This window comes from Ostrea edulis, chromosome 9, assembly GCF_947568905.1.
Source record: "Ostrea edulis chromosome 9, xbOstEdul1.1, whole genome shotgun sequence".
Classification (NCBI taxonomy): domain Eukaryota; kingdom Metazoa; phylum Mollusca; class Bivalvia; order Ostreida; family Ostreidae; genus Ostrea; species Ostrea edulis.
The window spans coordinates 31,227,721-31,242,636 of NC_079172.1; the positions used below are offsets into that span (position 1 = coordinate 31,227,721).

At 35.9% G+C, this 14,916-nt stretch overlaps 1 protein-coding gene across 1 annotated transcript; it reads right to left on the reverse strand.

Annotated features, from left to right (window-relative positions):
- Window positions 1-11,483: 11,483 nt before the first annotated feature.
- On the reverse strand, window positions 11,484-12,608 carry LOC125659217 (uncharacterized). The gene is made up of 2 exons (XM_048890818.2): window positions 12,127-12,608; window positions 11,484-12,040 (listed from the first exon to the last, which is right to left on the reverse strand). Exons 1-2 carry the CDS (start codon window positions 12,533-12,535, stop codon window positions 11,592-11,594), a joined length of 858 nt encoding a protein of 285 aa, XP_048746775.2. The 5' UTR covers window positions 12,536-12,608; the 3' UTR covers window positions 11,484-11,591.
- Between the last annotated feature and the right edge of the window lie 2,308 nt (window positions 12,609-14,916).

Below are 14,916 nucleotides of genomic sequence, written 5' to 3' on the forward strand. Positions count from 1 at the left end.
ACGAATGATTGGTCTTGCTAAATTACGCGTAAATAATACTCTCGCGAATAAAAGTGATTTACAGCACCAGAACCTTCTACAGCTACTGTTGCATCGATACACAATTCTATATACACAGGGTTGCATATCATTTTCTGAAATAATTCTATAATGCTTCCAGAAGTAAATTCCTGTATGTTGAGAAGTCTATTTAAAAAGATGACGAAAATACGGAAGGAATTGTTACATTTTGCTGTTTAGCACAATAACAAGTTTAACAATAATGTTGCATTCTTTGAGTTTGGGTTTTCAATTTTTCATTTTTTTTTTAAAACCAACAAGATACATGTAGTTATACTGAATCACTATTAGCAGTGGCGGATCTTAAGAGTGTGCGGGGGGAGGGGGTAGAGGGGTTGTAATCCTCCTTTATTGAATCGGGGGGGGGGGGTTAAAAGAAAGGTCACTTTTGCTATATTTGGGGCCCTCACCACTACCCATTTTCATGGGCGGAAAAGGTACAAACTTGAATCGCAGCCCCCATTTGAAAATTTTCTGGATCCGCCTCTGAAAAGTATCTCTTACCATTCAAATGAAGACAGCCGTATGACGTCAGGGGATCGTCTACGACCTGAGGGTACGGCGGTTGGAAGAGGCCTGTATAGAGAAATATTTGTTAGCAAGTCTCATAGATCTTATAGTTATCTAATACGAGATATTTGTAACAATGCTATTAAATCTATGTTAAAACAATTTTCAAAGATTATATAGTTACGTAATACGAATTTCTCATAGATTATGATGACGTCATACGAGATACTATCGTTACTTTATATCTAAGGAACTTTTAAAACTAGCACACTCAAGAGTTCTAATGAATATACAGAAAGTCAAATACCATTAGATACCACAGATGACTATCTGATACATAATAAGTATTATGGTTGCCCAGTCTTTAGGATTAGTGTAGATAGGCTAATACATGTAGCTTGCTGAAGGCGGTCAAAGAAACTAGACTTACTGCTGAAGGCGTTCAGACAGTTGACTTTGTCCTTGAAATCGCTGTCCGATGCGTTTTCGTTGGCCTTGGTGCTATTTAGGACGTGAGGAATTAAACAAGCCAGCTGGGAATCTGTTGTCGGTGAAATATAGAAAACTTACAAATAAATGATATGCAAATACAAGTAACTATTATAAACTAATTTCATGTTACGCTTTATATGACAGGATATACCATGATTTTAATCCTAACTACGAGCTGGTAATCAGTGTGTTCTTGTGTTGTATCTCTATTTTACGACGTCATAGAATCATGGTTTACCGCGAAAACGACGGATATTGACGTACCACAAATAATGCTAAAACCACAGTACATTGTGTAGGATAAAAGTTCACTGCACCTGCTAGTGTAATTAGTATTGTAAAATTCTGGGAAAGAAAAAAATCGTTAGGTACAACAAGAATAAGTTAACAAGAATGGTGTTTAAAAAGAACAAGTGATAAAAATGAACAGTCATCACTCTCACAATTCCTATAAAGGACACAAAATGAAGAGACGGGCAAATGCAGACCCCCTGGATACAACAGAAGTGGGATCAGGTGCCTAGTAGGTGTAAACGTCCCCTGTCGACCGATCACACCTACTGTGAGCCGTCCATCTTGATCAGGTAAACGGAGTAATCCGCAGTCAAAATCAGTATGTAAAGAACGGTCTGACAATTGATATGAAACACATCAAACAGCATTCGACCCAGTGATAGTTTGTATTTGCAAAGAACATTATAACGACATTAGAATTTGAGAAACGCTAACTTTAAACGAAACTGTTAACCTGTCACATCAACTTATTTGTCAGTAGCCTGCTGTGTTGAGAATTTATCCGAGCTGCTTGTAAACCGAATATTAGGTCGTTATCTAAAAAGTGTGAATTTCGTATAAATTGTTAGAAATTTCGTAATCCATTTTGATATTGACAAACGTTCATTGCATCTGAATACAGGCATATTTCTAAGTTCTTTGTAATATTCCTAAATCGAGTCTTTCAACTGAGGTGATATTATCATACACAAATGTACAATAAGATAAGTACTATACAAAGATATACAAAACTTACTTCTGAAACGGTACCGTGAAACCCTGAATAATCCGCCAAATCTCACAATCTTGCCTCCACCATTTCCCGGGAAGATCAAAGATGACACGTGACTCTCATCCGACAGGTGAAAAATTCACTTTAGGAAAAGTTCATATTGGAGAAATAATTTTCCTGTACGTCTTTAAAGGGACTGGTTCACAATTTTTAAAGACTTTTTTTTTATTTCTGATGTTAATACAATAAAAATATAACTCATTTTTAAATGTGATAACTAAACATTTTACCTTCTGAATGCAAGAATAAAAGCAATATTTTGGTCTTAACTCTATTTTATGTAAACAAAGACTCACGTTTTTTTTATGTTTACAAACAAACTAGTGAAATTTTAATTTTGTAATTTAAAGCATCTTAATTTTGCACAGTTACAAATTTAACATATGGTAACACATTTCACCCAAATGATACTTGAAATGTGATAGATATAATAAACTAGATCGACAGCCATTTCTTTTGAAAACTTCGTAAACAATATTGTATCGCAAATTTTGTTTACAAAACAAGTAATAAACTCTATAAAATGAGCTTCTGTGATAATGTATTACTTTATTTTGTTGTGAAACCTCTTAAAACATATTACATGGTAGATTTTGATCATTAGAAGTGAAAAACAAAATTAGAGGGGGAGGGGGGTCGTATCTTATGGGTATTGGAAGTTTCAAAAATTAAATGGAATTTTCGTTTTTCCTATCGGAAATGTAATTTTCCTTAGCAAAAGTTCCTAGAGGTTTTTTGCTTGTTGAAAATCCTATAGGAAATCAAAATCTTATTACTTTTTAAAATGTCTTGTGAAATTCACTAATTCGCTCAAAAATCTAATTTCTCCTAGGAATTCAAATTTCCAAAAGGGATTTGTAAAATTCCTATAGAATTTTGATTTTACAGGGCATTTTTTCGATGGGATTTTTTTTCACACAGGAATTTTCGTTTCAAAGGTGAATAATCCTCACCTGTCCGATGAGAGTCGTTTGTGATAAAGGTAGTTTCCAATTCTACAGATGGTAGTTTATCATCTAGATGGCATCACCGATTTCCCAGGGAAGTAAAGGAATGGCCTGGTGGAATTTACCACGTGAGATATATGGCGAAATTTTCTGACATTTTCTATACTAAATTCTGCGTATTCTTTTTCATGGTTATTAATGTTATTGCATGATTAATTCAGAGCTCCCAAGATAATTGAGTGTCGTTTTGAAAAGCGTTGTGGAATTCTGATTACAAGTGACAAATAGGCTTAAAATTATCGATGAATATTTATTTCTAATTACCAATGGGAAAAAAAAACACCAATAGAATATATTTAAAAATCAGTTATGCTTTACAATGAATAATAAGGCTATAAGACAGGAATTACCTTGGAGTTTGAAATGTAATAAGAATTCTTTTATTCACATGAGTATAAATATCTTGTGTCTCAATCAATCAGATGTTTCATCCTAGATTCCAAGACATGTGTATCAACTAAACCTTCGTATTATCGTGATCATAAAAATCCCTGCGTTAATTATGAATTTTTATTTTCTAAACAAGGGTATATATTCTTACCAAAATCTGGCATTTTCTTTGTAGTAGATTTGGCATCTTTATAAAGAGAGAAAGAAAAAACCATTAACAGTTTTGAATTTAAATCTAATTCTAATTATTCTAATTGGATTCTGATTTCTTCGTGAATTGGTTTTCTACAGAGTCCCGGGCGCGGGGTCCCGTCGCTCACCTTGGCTGGGTTGAGGAGTTACATTCTCTCTTGTGAGTACTGGTCCTCTGAATTTCGGTAAAACCAGTTTACTGATCAAGTTGTTCAAGTCTAGCTCTCGGAAAGCGCTTTCATCTGTAGGGTGAAATAAAGCGATGAGAATATTTAAACAATAAAATGTCTTTCTTTGTTGTTTTATCGGGTGATGAATGTAGTAAGCGGGTTATGAACATTTTTTCTGCAATGATCGCTACCTTCAACATCCGATGGAACAACAAAGAAAGATATGTTATTCTTTATATTTTTATGTATTTCTATAAAATATAAACTAGACTTAATATCTGAAATTTCATATCGTTGACCATTTCCTTACTTTTATAAACGAAACTGCCAATGCAACATTTGATCTTGACGCTCTATATTTGGTAATAATTACGCGGAGAGGTAATACTGAAAAATCGGATCGAACTAGTTTGCACCAAACATGCATTCATTGTTGCAGATGAAAACAATATCAAAAAGAAATATAAGAGAAAAGATTCAGTGAATGTAAATTATATTGTTGGCTCAGTTCTCATTTTTCTATTACGGAATTAGTACATGCATAACCCAGCGATAAAACTTCTCAAGAATAAAAAAAAGGATATGTGTAATAAAATTGTAGTGTTGGACATACCAAATTTTGTCCCATATAGTGAAATTTTGTAATTTCGGTGTAGAATTGTTCGGAATAAAACAAGACCCTTTTGGACTAGAACTCATAACATACAGACTGCCACGTAATGGTTTATCCACGGACAGATGATGAATTTAAAAATTACACAGTACATATTTCTGATTTAATTTTTGCATTTATGGCGTACTAGTTTGATGATATGGTATTGCTCCGTAATGAATTGTGATTTAAACAATATTTCATTCAAATATGATATGAATTTTCCTTGTATTTAATGGGTTCCATATCACACGGGATGAAGAACTTTAGGGCAGATCTTCCAACTTAAAAATTGGACAAAAATAAATGTAAAATGAAAAATAGGCCAGTATCTAAATTCTACACTTTTTCAATTTTTGTGTGGAGATGAAGCAACTAGTTCTCTCTCTCTCTCTCTCTCTCTCTCTCTCTCTCTCTCTGTGTGTGTGTGTGTGTGTGTGTGTCTCCTCGTGTCGTTGGTCATTTTAGTGCTTTGTGCTTTATATATATATATATATATATATATATATATATATGCTGTAAAAATAAGGGGAAAACATTAAATGCTGTAAAAATAAGGAGAAAACATTAAAATGTTCCATTAAGCAGGTTACATATCGTTAGTCAATTTGCAAAACATTGAGAGATGGTTGATTCAAAATATGTTGTGTGTTTTGTTCTTGTTTTCATGTACATAATGTCAAAACATATTTTAAAAAAGGATATTTGCATAAAAATTTAAAAATCACAGAAATTTGTAAAAATAGTACTTACTTAGTTGTGTACTAGCCAGAATTCCAAAATATAAAGAAATAATAAAAGCGAAGTATTTCACGAGCTTCATCCTTTACAAAACTGAGAAAACCGACTTCCGTTCACTCCTCAATTCCCGGGCATGACGTCATTAAATATTTGGACATGGAGATTTATATGCGACCCGTACATGTGAAGACAACAGAGGCGAAATGTTATCTGTAAAAGATGAGACATCGTCGATATCAACCTCTTGATCTGGTAGAAATAGCCATTTTTGATCACAACGTATCACGTTTAATCAATAATAACTACGAATCTAATTGTACGTTCTTGTTGAAATGATTATTGATGAAAAGATTTATCATCTTTAATCTAGAACACACATACAGTATGATTTATGAAATATAATTATATTAAATGTAGCGTGCTTACTTTCTAATTAGATAATTCTAATAGGTCAAGCTTTCATTTAAAATGCACGTCATGAAATATGCCGGCGTTAAGCGTGGCAGTTCAAATACTCTCGAGCATTGTCGCAGTTCATATATTCTCATGTATTTTCAAAAATGAAAGAACAAGGTACGATTGTGTACATAAAAAGGCCCCCCAAAATTCTCTGATTTAAATGAGTCTTGAATCAAGCTTGATTTATGTTTTGAATAAGTTAAATATATGCCAAGTATAGTATCTCAACTTAAATAAAAGTTATTTCTTATTTTATAGCATTATTACGTCATGAATAAGAGTTTTTCTCGCCTTTTTTCAAAAAGAGCTTGATTATTGCTTAGGAAAAGGTGTGCCCATCCGTCGAGCAAAATGAAATTAATATATATTGTGTATTAAGAGAAGAGGAAAAATGTGTTGGAATATAAATTTGCTCGACGCGTGGGCTGTATGTTTTCTGAAAGGAAAACACCCTGAATTTATGAAAATTTTCATTGATTTTGGCATTTTTGGCAATTTTATGCCAACTTCACGCCAACTTCACGCTCCTGTCATACAACACAAAACAATTTTGGATCAAATTAAACGTAGTTTGAATTTGCTTACATATTCCTTATTTGAATGCCAGAATTTTGAACTCCTACTGAAATAATCTATTTTCTGGGCCAGATGACTGTAGAAACTGTCCCTACTTCTTTATTTCTTGTAGTTACATCGGGTACTTTCATTTCTTATGGAATTCCCAGCCGTTAGAATATTCGTGCTATGGTTATCAAGATTCAAAAAGATAGTAATGTCCTTTATCTATACAGGTTAGCACAATTAGTTTCAGAACTAGTTCACATTGTGGTCCTGAAAACAAATAGATGTATATAGATACAATATAAAATTATAAATTAGTAGATGAAGTTAGGTTGCATATATATATATATATACTATCTACTTACATAAAACTGGAAACAAAAACAAATATATATGTTTTTAATTTTCATGGGGGGAAAATTCTAAGATAAGCGGATTTAAAAGTTTTCAATGTTGGGTAATATTTTAAAATTTCTGGCATATTACTCCATAATTGGGAACCGTAAATTGTAAAAGATCTTTTAAAATATTACGTATTTGCCCTCTAGATATATAGTGAATTATTTTGGATTAATCTGGTATATCTACTGCTAATTTATATTGAAAACCATCTAAATAATCGGGGTTAGACCAGTAAAACTTTGAAGACAAGAATAATAGTTTTATTTACAAAATAGTCGGATAGGGGCATCCACCTAAGTTGCTGCATCATTTCTGTTGTAATCTATTTAAAATCACTCCAGCAGCTCGCTTTTGCAGTTTTCATAAGTTGTTAAGACCGTCCCTGTTTGATTGTAAGTTTGTTTTCATCCATCTATTCCAAAGTGTTTTTAAGATCGCTATATAATTTGTTTTCTAGAATATCTATACATTTATCTGAAACATCTTGAGTTGGCTGCAGAGTGATGTAAGCAATCTGGATAGTCATTTACATAGATAATTAAAAAACAACAACAAAGAACCAAGTATTGATCGTTGAGGTACTCCTATCGTAATGTTTAATTTGTCGCATTTAATTCCATTCCACCTAACACATTGTGACAACCTATCATTGGGTCAAATGATGTCTGACGTGTTTCATACCGATTGTTAGATCGTTCGTGGCACACTGATTTTGACTACAGATAACTCCGTCTACCTGATCAAAATATAGGGCTCACAACGGGTGTGATCGGTCGACAAGGGATGCTTATACCTCTCAGGTACCTGATCCCACCTCTGGTGTGTCCTGGGGTCCGTATTTGCCCAACTATCTATTTTGAATTGCTTGTGGGATTTGAGATTGATCACTGCTCGTTATCTTCACCCTTCATTTATCAAATAAGATTTAAACCAATTGTATGAGTTTTCACACACTCAAAAGGACAGTAGTTTGTGAAGTAATATTTGATTATTTAGATTGTCAAAAGCTTTAGAGCAATTTCATAAATCCTATTATAAAAGACATAAAATTAAGAGTAGAGCAAAAACGGATCCCTGATCAAGCTGACTTTAAACTAGGCTGTCGAATCCCTTGTAACATCAACGTATTCTTCAGAGGCATGTCTCGATTTAAAAATTGTTCATCTGCAGAACATGCTCTAGTGTATCGAATCAGGTTGAGAAACATAAACACCATATGCAGGTGATAATGGACTATTCTTACACAAAGGAAATAGATGATGAAAAAAATGAACTCATCTCGCTTGTCATAACGTTCAGCTTATTCACCGTCAATTTTCCATGCAATTCACAAACTCTATGGTCGTTATAATCATCTATAATTTGCTATTAAAAGAACGTTGCATCAAAACAAAATATGTAACGTATCATAGCAAGTACGTTCAGTCCATTTAGTATATTATAAAAGCTCCCGATTTTCCTTGGTTGATTCAAAACCTCCATTTTTAGAACCAGGGAATCATTCTGAATTATCATACACAACTTATGAGAGTTTTACTTGTAAAGCCAGTCCTAGATTTCTTAAGTTTGAGTAGTCAAAATCTGAGTAAAATCCCAGACATGAGTCAAGTTTCGACTGAAGTTTTTCTTGAAAAATCCAGACCAGATTGAGTCTACATCAGCTTGTACCTATTTCATCTGAAGCCGTCACCGGAATACTCACAGGATCGTCCGTTATATGTACCTATTTCATCTGAAGCCGTCACCGCAGTACTCAGGATCGTTCGTTATAACCCGTGTTTAAACTATCAAAAAACGAACTCTACAACTACTTCAGCACAATTTTATCAAAGTTTCCCTTCGGCTCGGATATGTGTGCGAAGGAGTCATCGACATGGGAGGAAACGGAAGTACCCGGAGAAAACTCACGTGTCCGAGTGAACGATCACAATACCCTCTCACATGCAACTACTGCTGATCCTGAGGACGGAACTCGGATCACAGGGGGTGAGAAGTGCCTGTGTTAACCACTACACTACCTGGATAACCTGCTCCATGTTCAGCACATACCAGTAATTATGGATCTTCCCTTTTAACTGCAGATGTCTCCCTAATATCAAAAACTGAAAACAAACTTGAAATATATATTTTTGCAAAATGTTTAGTCCGTTCGTTGAGTACATAAAAAAGCCTTTCTTTTTACAGTCCCTTTTTCTGTATGTAATACACAGGTTTGAATGGTCCAGCCTAGAGTTTCTAATTCGCAAAGCAATCCTTGCATTCTCCCTAACTTTGCATCGTTCTAGTTCATCATTCAACCCGGCTAACTATTGATGATACAGCCCTTCCAAAAAACCAAACCAACGAACTGCCATTTGTTGGATGTTGTAGATGGATAGAAGCACCCCTTCTTTCTTCCAACAATAAAATTTTACCCTGGTTTCCTTGATCGAATATCTGCTGCCGGATTTCCCAAAAATTTCAAATTTCATTCGTTAGATTTCTGATTCTGTTTGTTTAGTTTTACAGCTAAAAATCACACTAACTATCGCGATGCAAGTATTGTAGATATTCAATTTTAGTAATACTGCATGATAACAGGGCACGGAAAAACATTAATGGTCTAATGCTGGTTAAATAGAGCAAAGGTTTGCAACGAATCTAATTATTCATGAACTCTACAGTCAAGTCTATACTGTCGTGTATTGAAAAGGTGAAAATAACGAACAGTCTTCAATCTCATAACTCCTATAGGAATCCAAAATTAAGAGTAGGGCAAACATGGGTCCCTGGAAATATCAGAGGTGGATCATGTGCCAAGGAGGAGTAAGCATCGCCTGTCGACCGGTCATACTCGCCGTGAGCCCTATATCTTTACGGGGTAAACTGAATAATTCGTAATCAAAATCATTGTGTAAAGAACGGCCTAATAATTGGTATGAAACACGTCAGACAGCATTTGACCAAATGACAGGTTGTATTAGTAAACTAGAGCGTTATAACGACCATAGAATTTTCGAAATGTTGACATTAAACGAGACTGTTCAAACCCATGTAACATCAACTTGTTTGTCAGTAGCCTGTCTCATTTAAAAACTGATCATTCCCAGAACAAGCTCTTGCTTATCTAATCAGTTAAGAGACATGAACACCATTTGCAGGTGATAATAGAATATTGCTAAATAAATATGGTATGTTGATGATGGAGAAGCTGAAGTCATCCCGTTTGTCATAAAGTTGAGTTGTTTGTTTGACGTTGAATAAATTCTGCCTCGTAAGAATAAAAAAGTTTGGATAATAAAGGAGCACAATTCGTGCCCATGGGAATTCCAACAGACTGCTGGATGACCTGATCACCAAAGACTACGAAGTTTTTGTCGATGAGGAACTCGAATCAACTTCAGAGTACTTGTGTGTAGTATCAGAGTAGTGTTTAACAAAGCAATTTTTGTATGACTGATCACAAGATGTGAATATTTCCTTCCTTCTTTTTTTTTTAAAGAAGCAAATTTGTCAAAAATTGATGTCAAAAAGTATAGTCATTAATCTCTCGTGAGGAATTCTTGTATAAAGTGTTGAAAAGTAATACGTTTGATGTTGATTTTGGAAAAAATAATTGTGTAATTTCAAATCTACTAAACGTTCTTTATATTTTTTAGAATCCACATTTGATTTACACTACTTCTGGCATATGTCGTGGCACAATACGTGAAGTTTCTCCTTCACAACAGACGTATCCATATGAGTGAAAAAAATCCCGAAAGGGACGTTAAACAATATATAATCAATCAATCAATCCTCCGCACCAGGTAATATTTTCTTGAGGAGCAAATATAGGGCTTGGTAGAATATTTACTGGATTCAGCAATGTATCTATGTTAGTAAGCGTATTTGTGGAGTTTAGGAATCCAGTATAGGTACGGTAACTCATATTCATTCGTCCCATTCATGCCAGCAGTTAAATCTACATATTTGTATGCAGTAAGTATTCTTCGTCATGTCAACAACCAACACAACTCACTACAGTTAAGGTTTTTCATCATGCCAACGCCTACCATAGCACAATGCCCGAGTTCAGAAAGTCCCATCCAATGGCTCCCTTTTTATTTCTGAGTCCGAAGGTCTAACAAGGGTATGGTCATGGATTCTCTAAAAGTATGAAGCCTGCAAATTGAATATAAGGAGTTTACCATTTACAAATCCATGTTCTCCCGTCTGAATAACAATTTACCAATAAACACCAAAACTGAAGGTAAGGGTTGCCATCTTTTTTTTATCTCCAATAATTATTAGCAACCAATCTCTGTCCTGACATGGAAAGACCTTACGATATACAATATCATCATACCCAGTGCTGAAGAAATGTACAAATACTTTATAACTTGATCGATCACTAGTATTTGATTACATGTAGAGACCTAACCAGGAAGTACTATGAACTATGGTAGACACTCTGTGTCATTTAGCAGTGATGGGTCTTTATCATGCAAGGTGAAAACAACGAACAGCGACCAATCTCACAACTCCCACGAGCAATACAAAATAGACAACCGGGCAAACACGGACCCCTGGACACGCCAGAGGTCAACGCCTACCGTGATATTCGTACCTCAGTTTTTAAGATTGAATAAAAAAGAACAGCGACTTTTACTTTCAATTCTGAGTGCTCGGCAAAGAAACAATATTTACCTTTATTGATGCTTCAAATCGGGCGAGGACGTCATTCAAAGATCATATCTTTCCTATCAGAGAGTGAGTACTCTTTCGATCGAGCTCTCGTGACCGAAAATTAGATTGGTATTGACTTAAAACATTTTTATTCAATGTATATAACAATGCCATGTGAACTGCCCATGTAAAGTTTAACCCGTAGCATACGTGCTTGTCAAATACATTGCAAAGAATCATGATTAGTTTAATTTCCAGCCCGAGAATTCTGTCCGTCCACCAGTACCGCTTTCAACGTCCCCTGAATTTGCTCCAGATTGGGTTCTAATGAAAACATCATCGCCTTGGTTAACGTGGATGACTATAGTGTTACTGACCGTGTGGTCTCCCGTCGGAGCGTAGAGATAAGCCACGCCCATCACGTTGTGATTGTGGACAAGTTCCGCCCGATGATATTCACCGTTGACTAAACGCATGGACCAACTGAACACGTAATACCCAGTTTTGGGCACAACGAAAGCCCCAGTGGCGTTGTGGTAACCGTTTCCAGCATTTGTGATTATTTTGTCGAATATCAAAGTGCGAGAGGCGCCAGGATTCACAAAGTCACCAGACATGTAGGCATAAAAAGCTATGACGTTTCCACTTGTAGGGTTCGTATGGGTTGGAGGTTGTGATAAAAGTAACCTTTCTGTGGATAAAAGAAGTAAATTACAATACTCACACATAAGTAGATATCTACATTACTTAATAAATGTTTTGGCTGTAAGTATTCACCTTTCCTGCTATGAAAATCCAAGGTTTCTGCGACAAGATCGGGATACTGCAATTCTAAGGAAGCACTACTGTCATGTTTGTTTTCACTTTCGAACTTCAAACGCTCACCGTGATCTAGTTTACATGTACTTAAAATCAATGCCTGCATTACCTTAATGTCTGACAAAGCATTAACCAGATTTTCTTTTTCTTTTTTCAAAATAGTCATTTCCAACTTCTGATGTTGAACAACATCCGATAATTCAGAAACTTTTGTCATAAGAAAATTGATTTGTTCTTGCTGGACTGAAACAATTTCTTCCTTGAATGCTATTGTGGCTTCGGTGTTTCCGTTTTCCGATCTGAAATATCCATACACATTGTTTTCCGTAAGAACACATAAGAAAATACAAAAGAAAACAATAATCATGTTGCTCCTTGGTTTCTCGAATTTTAGGGACTTTGTGACGTCGATATGCTTTCTTATCAGTTGGAATAGTAACAATTCACTTATCGTAACTTTACATTCATGATAATGCAAATGTCGTAACATTATAGTGCAGAACAGCAAACACTATCCATTATGTCAAGAAAGGTTTACAGTAAATAGGCGATGTACAATTGGTTATGACTAGATGGTATCCCTCAAAAGCAGGTGACCCACGAGTTATTTGCCCCTGATCATAGATAGAAAGATAAGTCGTACGTCGAATAATATTTCGTAAAGAAATGTGTTTACGATGAAGAAGGCAAAGAAAATTGTTGGGATTTTTTTACTAATTAAGATTACTAATTAAACCCTAATTAGCTGAACTATTAAAAATGTAAGAAATAAATAAAGCAATGAACGCAATATGGAGAGAAATACGATTTGTTAGAAAGTGTACAGAGTATTATTTAATTAACATAATTAATCAAACCCTAATTCTCTCAGATGTTAAAAACAGTAAGGAATTTGATATAAAAAGCTGTAAGGGGCGAGATCAAAAGATTGATTTCGGATAAAAATCTAAATTCAAATAGTTAGGGGGAGGAGGGGGGGGGTGTTAAAACTTCTGTAAGTTTCTCTCATCCGACATCGATTACACATTAGTCGAAAAAGGAGAAAGACAAGTGACTGTTAAAACTACATGACGATATTACATTTTAATGAACATTTGATAGTTTTAATCTACACTTTCATTTGTGAATAAACAGAAGATAGGGTATACAGAGTTATTTATACTCGTTTGTTCTTACTTGTTAATCGATTATAGTTTAAACACTCATCATATCTAGTTTAGGGGGTCGTTGTGGGGGCGAAGGGGGGGGGGGGCGCGTAAAAACTATGTGAATCTAGTTTTTTTGTCAGACATTGAACTTTCGATCTCGCCCCTAGGAAGTAGATAAAACAGCGAATGCAACATGGAAAAAAATAATATTTAATAAGAAGTCTTATTAAAAGCAAAACTGATGATATCTAGCGGTGGTCAAAGTAACATATCTTTAGAAATTATTTTTGAAAGTACAGAAGGGTATATTTGATCAAAAGTTAATCATAGAAATTATTTTAATCCCCCCCCCCCCCCCCCCCCCCATTCAGTACACAAAATCAACTCAAACTTTCATTCAACATTATAACTCACTAAAAAGATCATTCCTCAAAACCTGCTTTTGGATATCGAGTTAATTATTAAGACCAACCTAACTCAAGATCCAGGGCGATATAAACACCTACTTTTGAGGGATACCAGATAAGCTTTGCCACCCAGCAAGGCCTATGCAAGCCCTGACTTTCAGGAACACCAAGTTACTTAATAAGGCTCAACTAGCCGAGGTTCCCGGGAGATCTAAACACCTACTTTTGAGGGATACCAGATAAGCTTTGCCACCCAGCTAGGCCTATGCTAGACCTGCCTTTCAGGGATACCAAGTTACTTAATAAGGCTCAACTAGCCCAGGTTCCCGGGCGATTTAAACACCTACTTTTGAGGGATACCAGATAAGCTTTACCACCCAGCGAGACCTATGCTAGACCTGCCTTTCAGGAGTACCGAGTTAATTATCAAGGCTCAACTAGCCCGGGTAACCGGGCGATCTAAATACCTACTTATGAGGGATACCAGATAAGCTTTACCACCCAGCGAGCCCTATGCCAGACCTGCCTTTCAGGGATACCAAGTTCATTAATAGGGCTAAACTAGCCCGGGTTCACGGGCGATCTAAACACCTACTTTTGAGGGACACCAGATAAGCTTTACCACCCAGCGAGACCTATGCTAGACCTGCCTTTCAGGGATACCGGGTTAATTATCAAGGCTCAACTAGCCCGGGTTCCCGGGCCCTAAAGTCACCTACTTTTGAGGGATACCAGATAAGCTTTACCACCCAGCGAGACCTATGCCAGACCTGCCTTTCAGGGATACCAAGTTCATTAATAGGGCTCAACTAGCCCGGGTTCCCGGGCGATCTAAACACCTACTTTTGAGGGATACCAGATAAGCTTTACCACCCAGCGAGACCTATGCTAGACCTGCCTTTCAGGGATACCGGGTTAATTATCAAGGCTCAACTAGCCCGGGTTCACGGGCCCTAAAGTCACCTACTTTTGAGGGATACCAGATAAGCTTTACCACCCAGCGAGACCTATGCTAGACCTGCCTTTCAGGGATACCGAGTTAATTATCAAGGCTCAACTAGCCCGGGTTCCCGGGCCCAAAAGTCACCTACTTTTGAGGGATACCAGATAAGCTTTACCACCCAGCGAGACCTATGCCAGACCTGCCTTTCAGGGATACCAAGTTCATTAATAGGGCTCAACTAGCTCGGGTT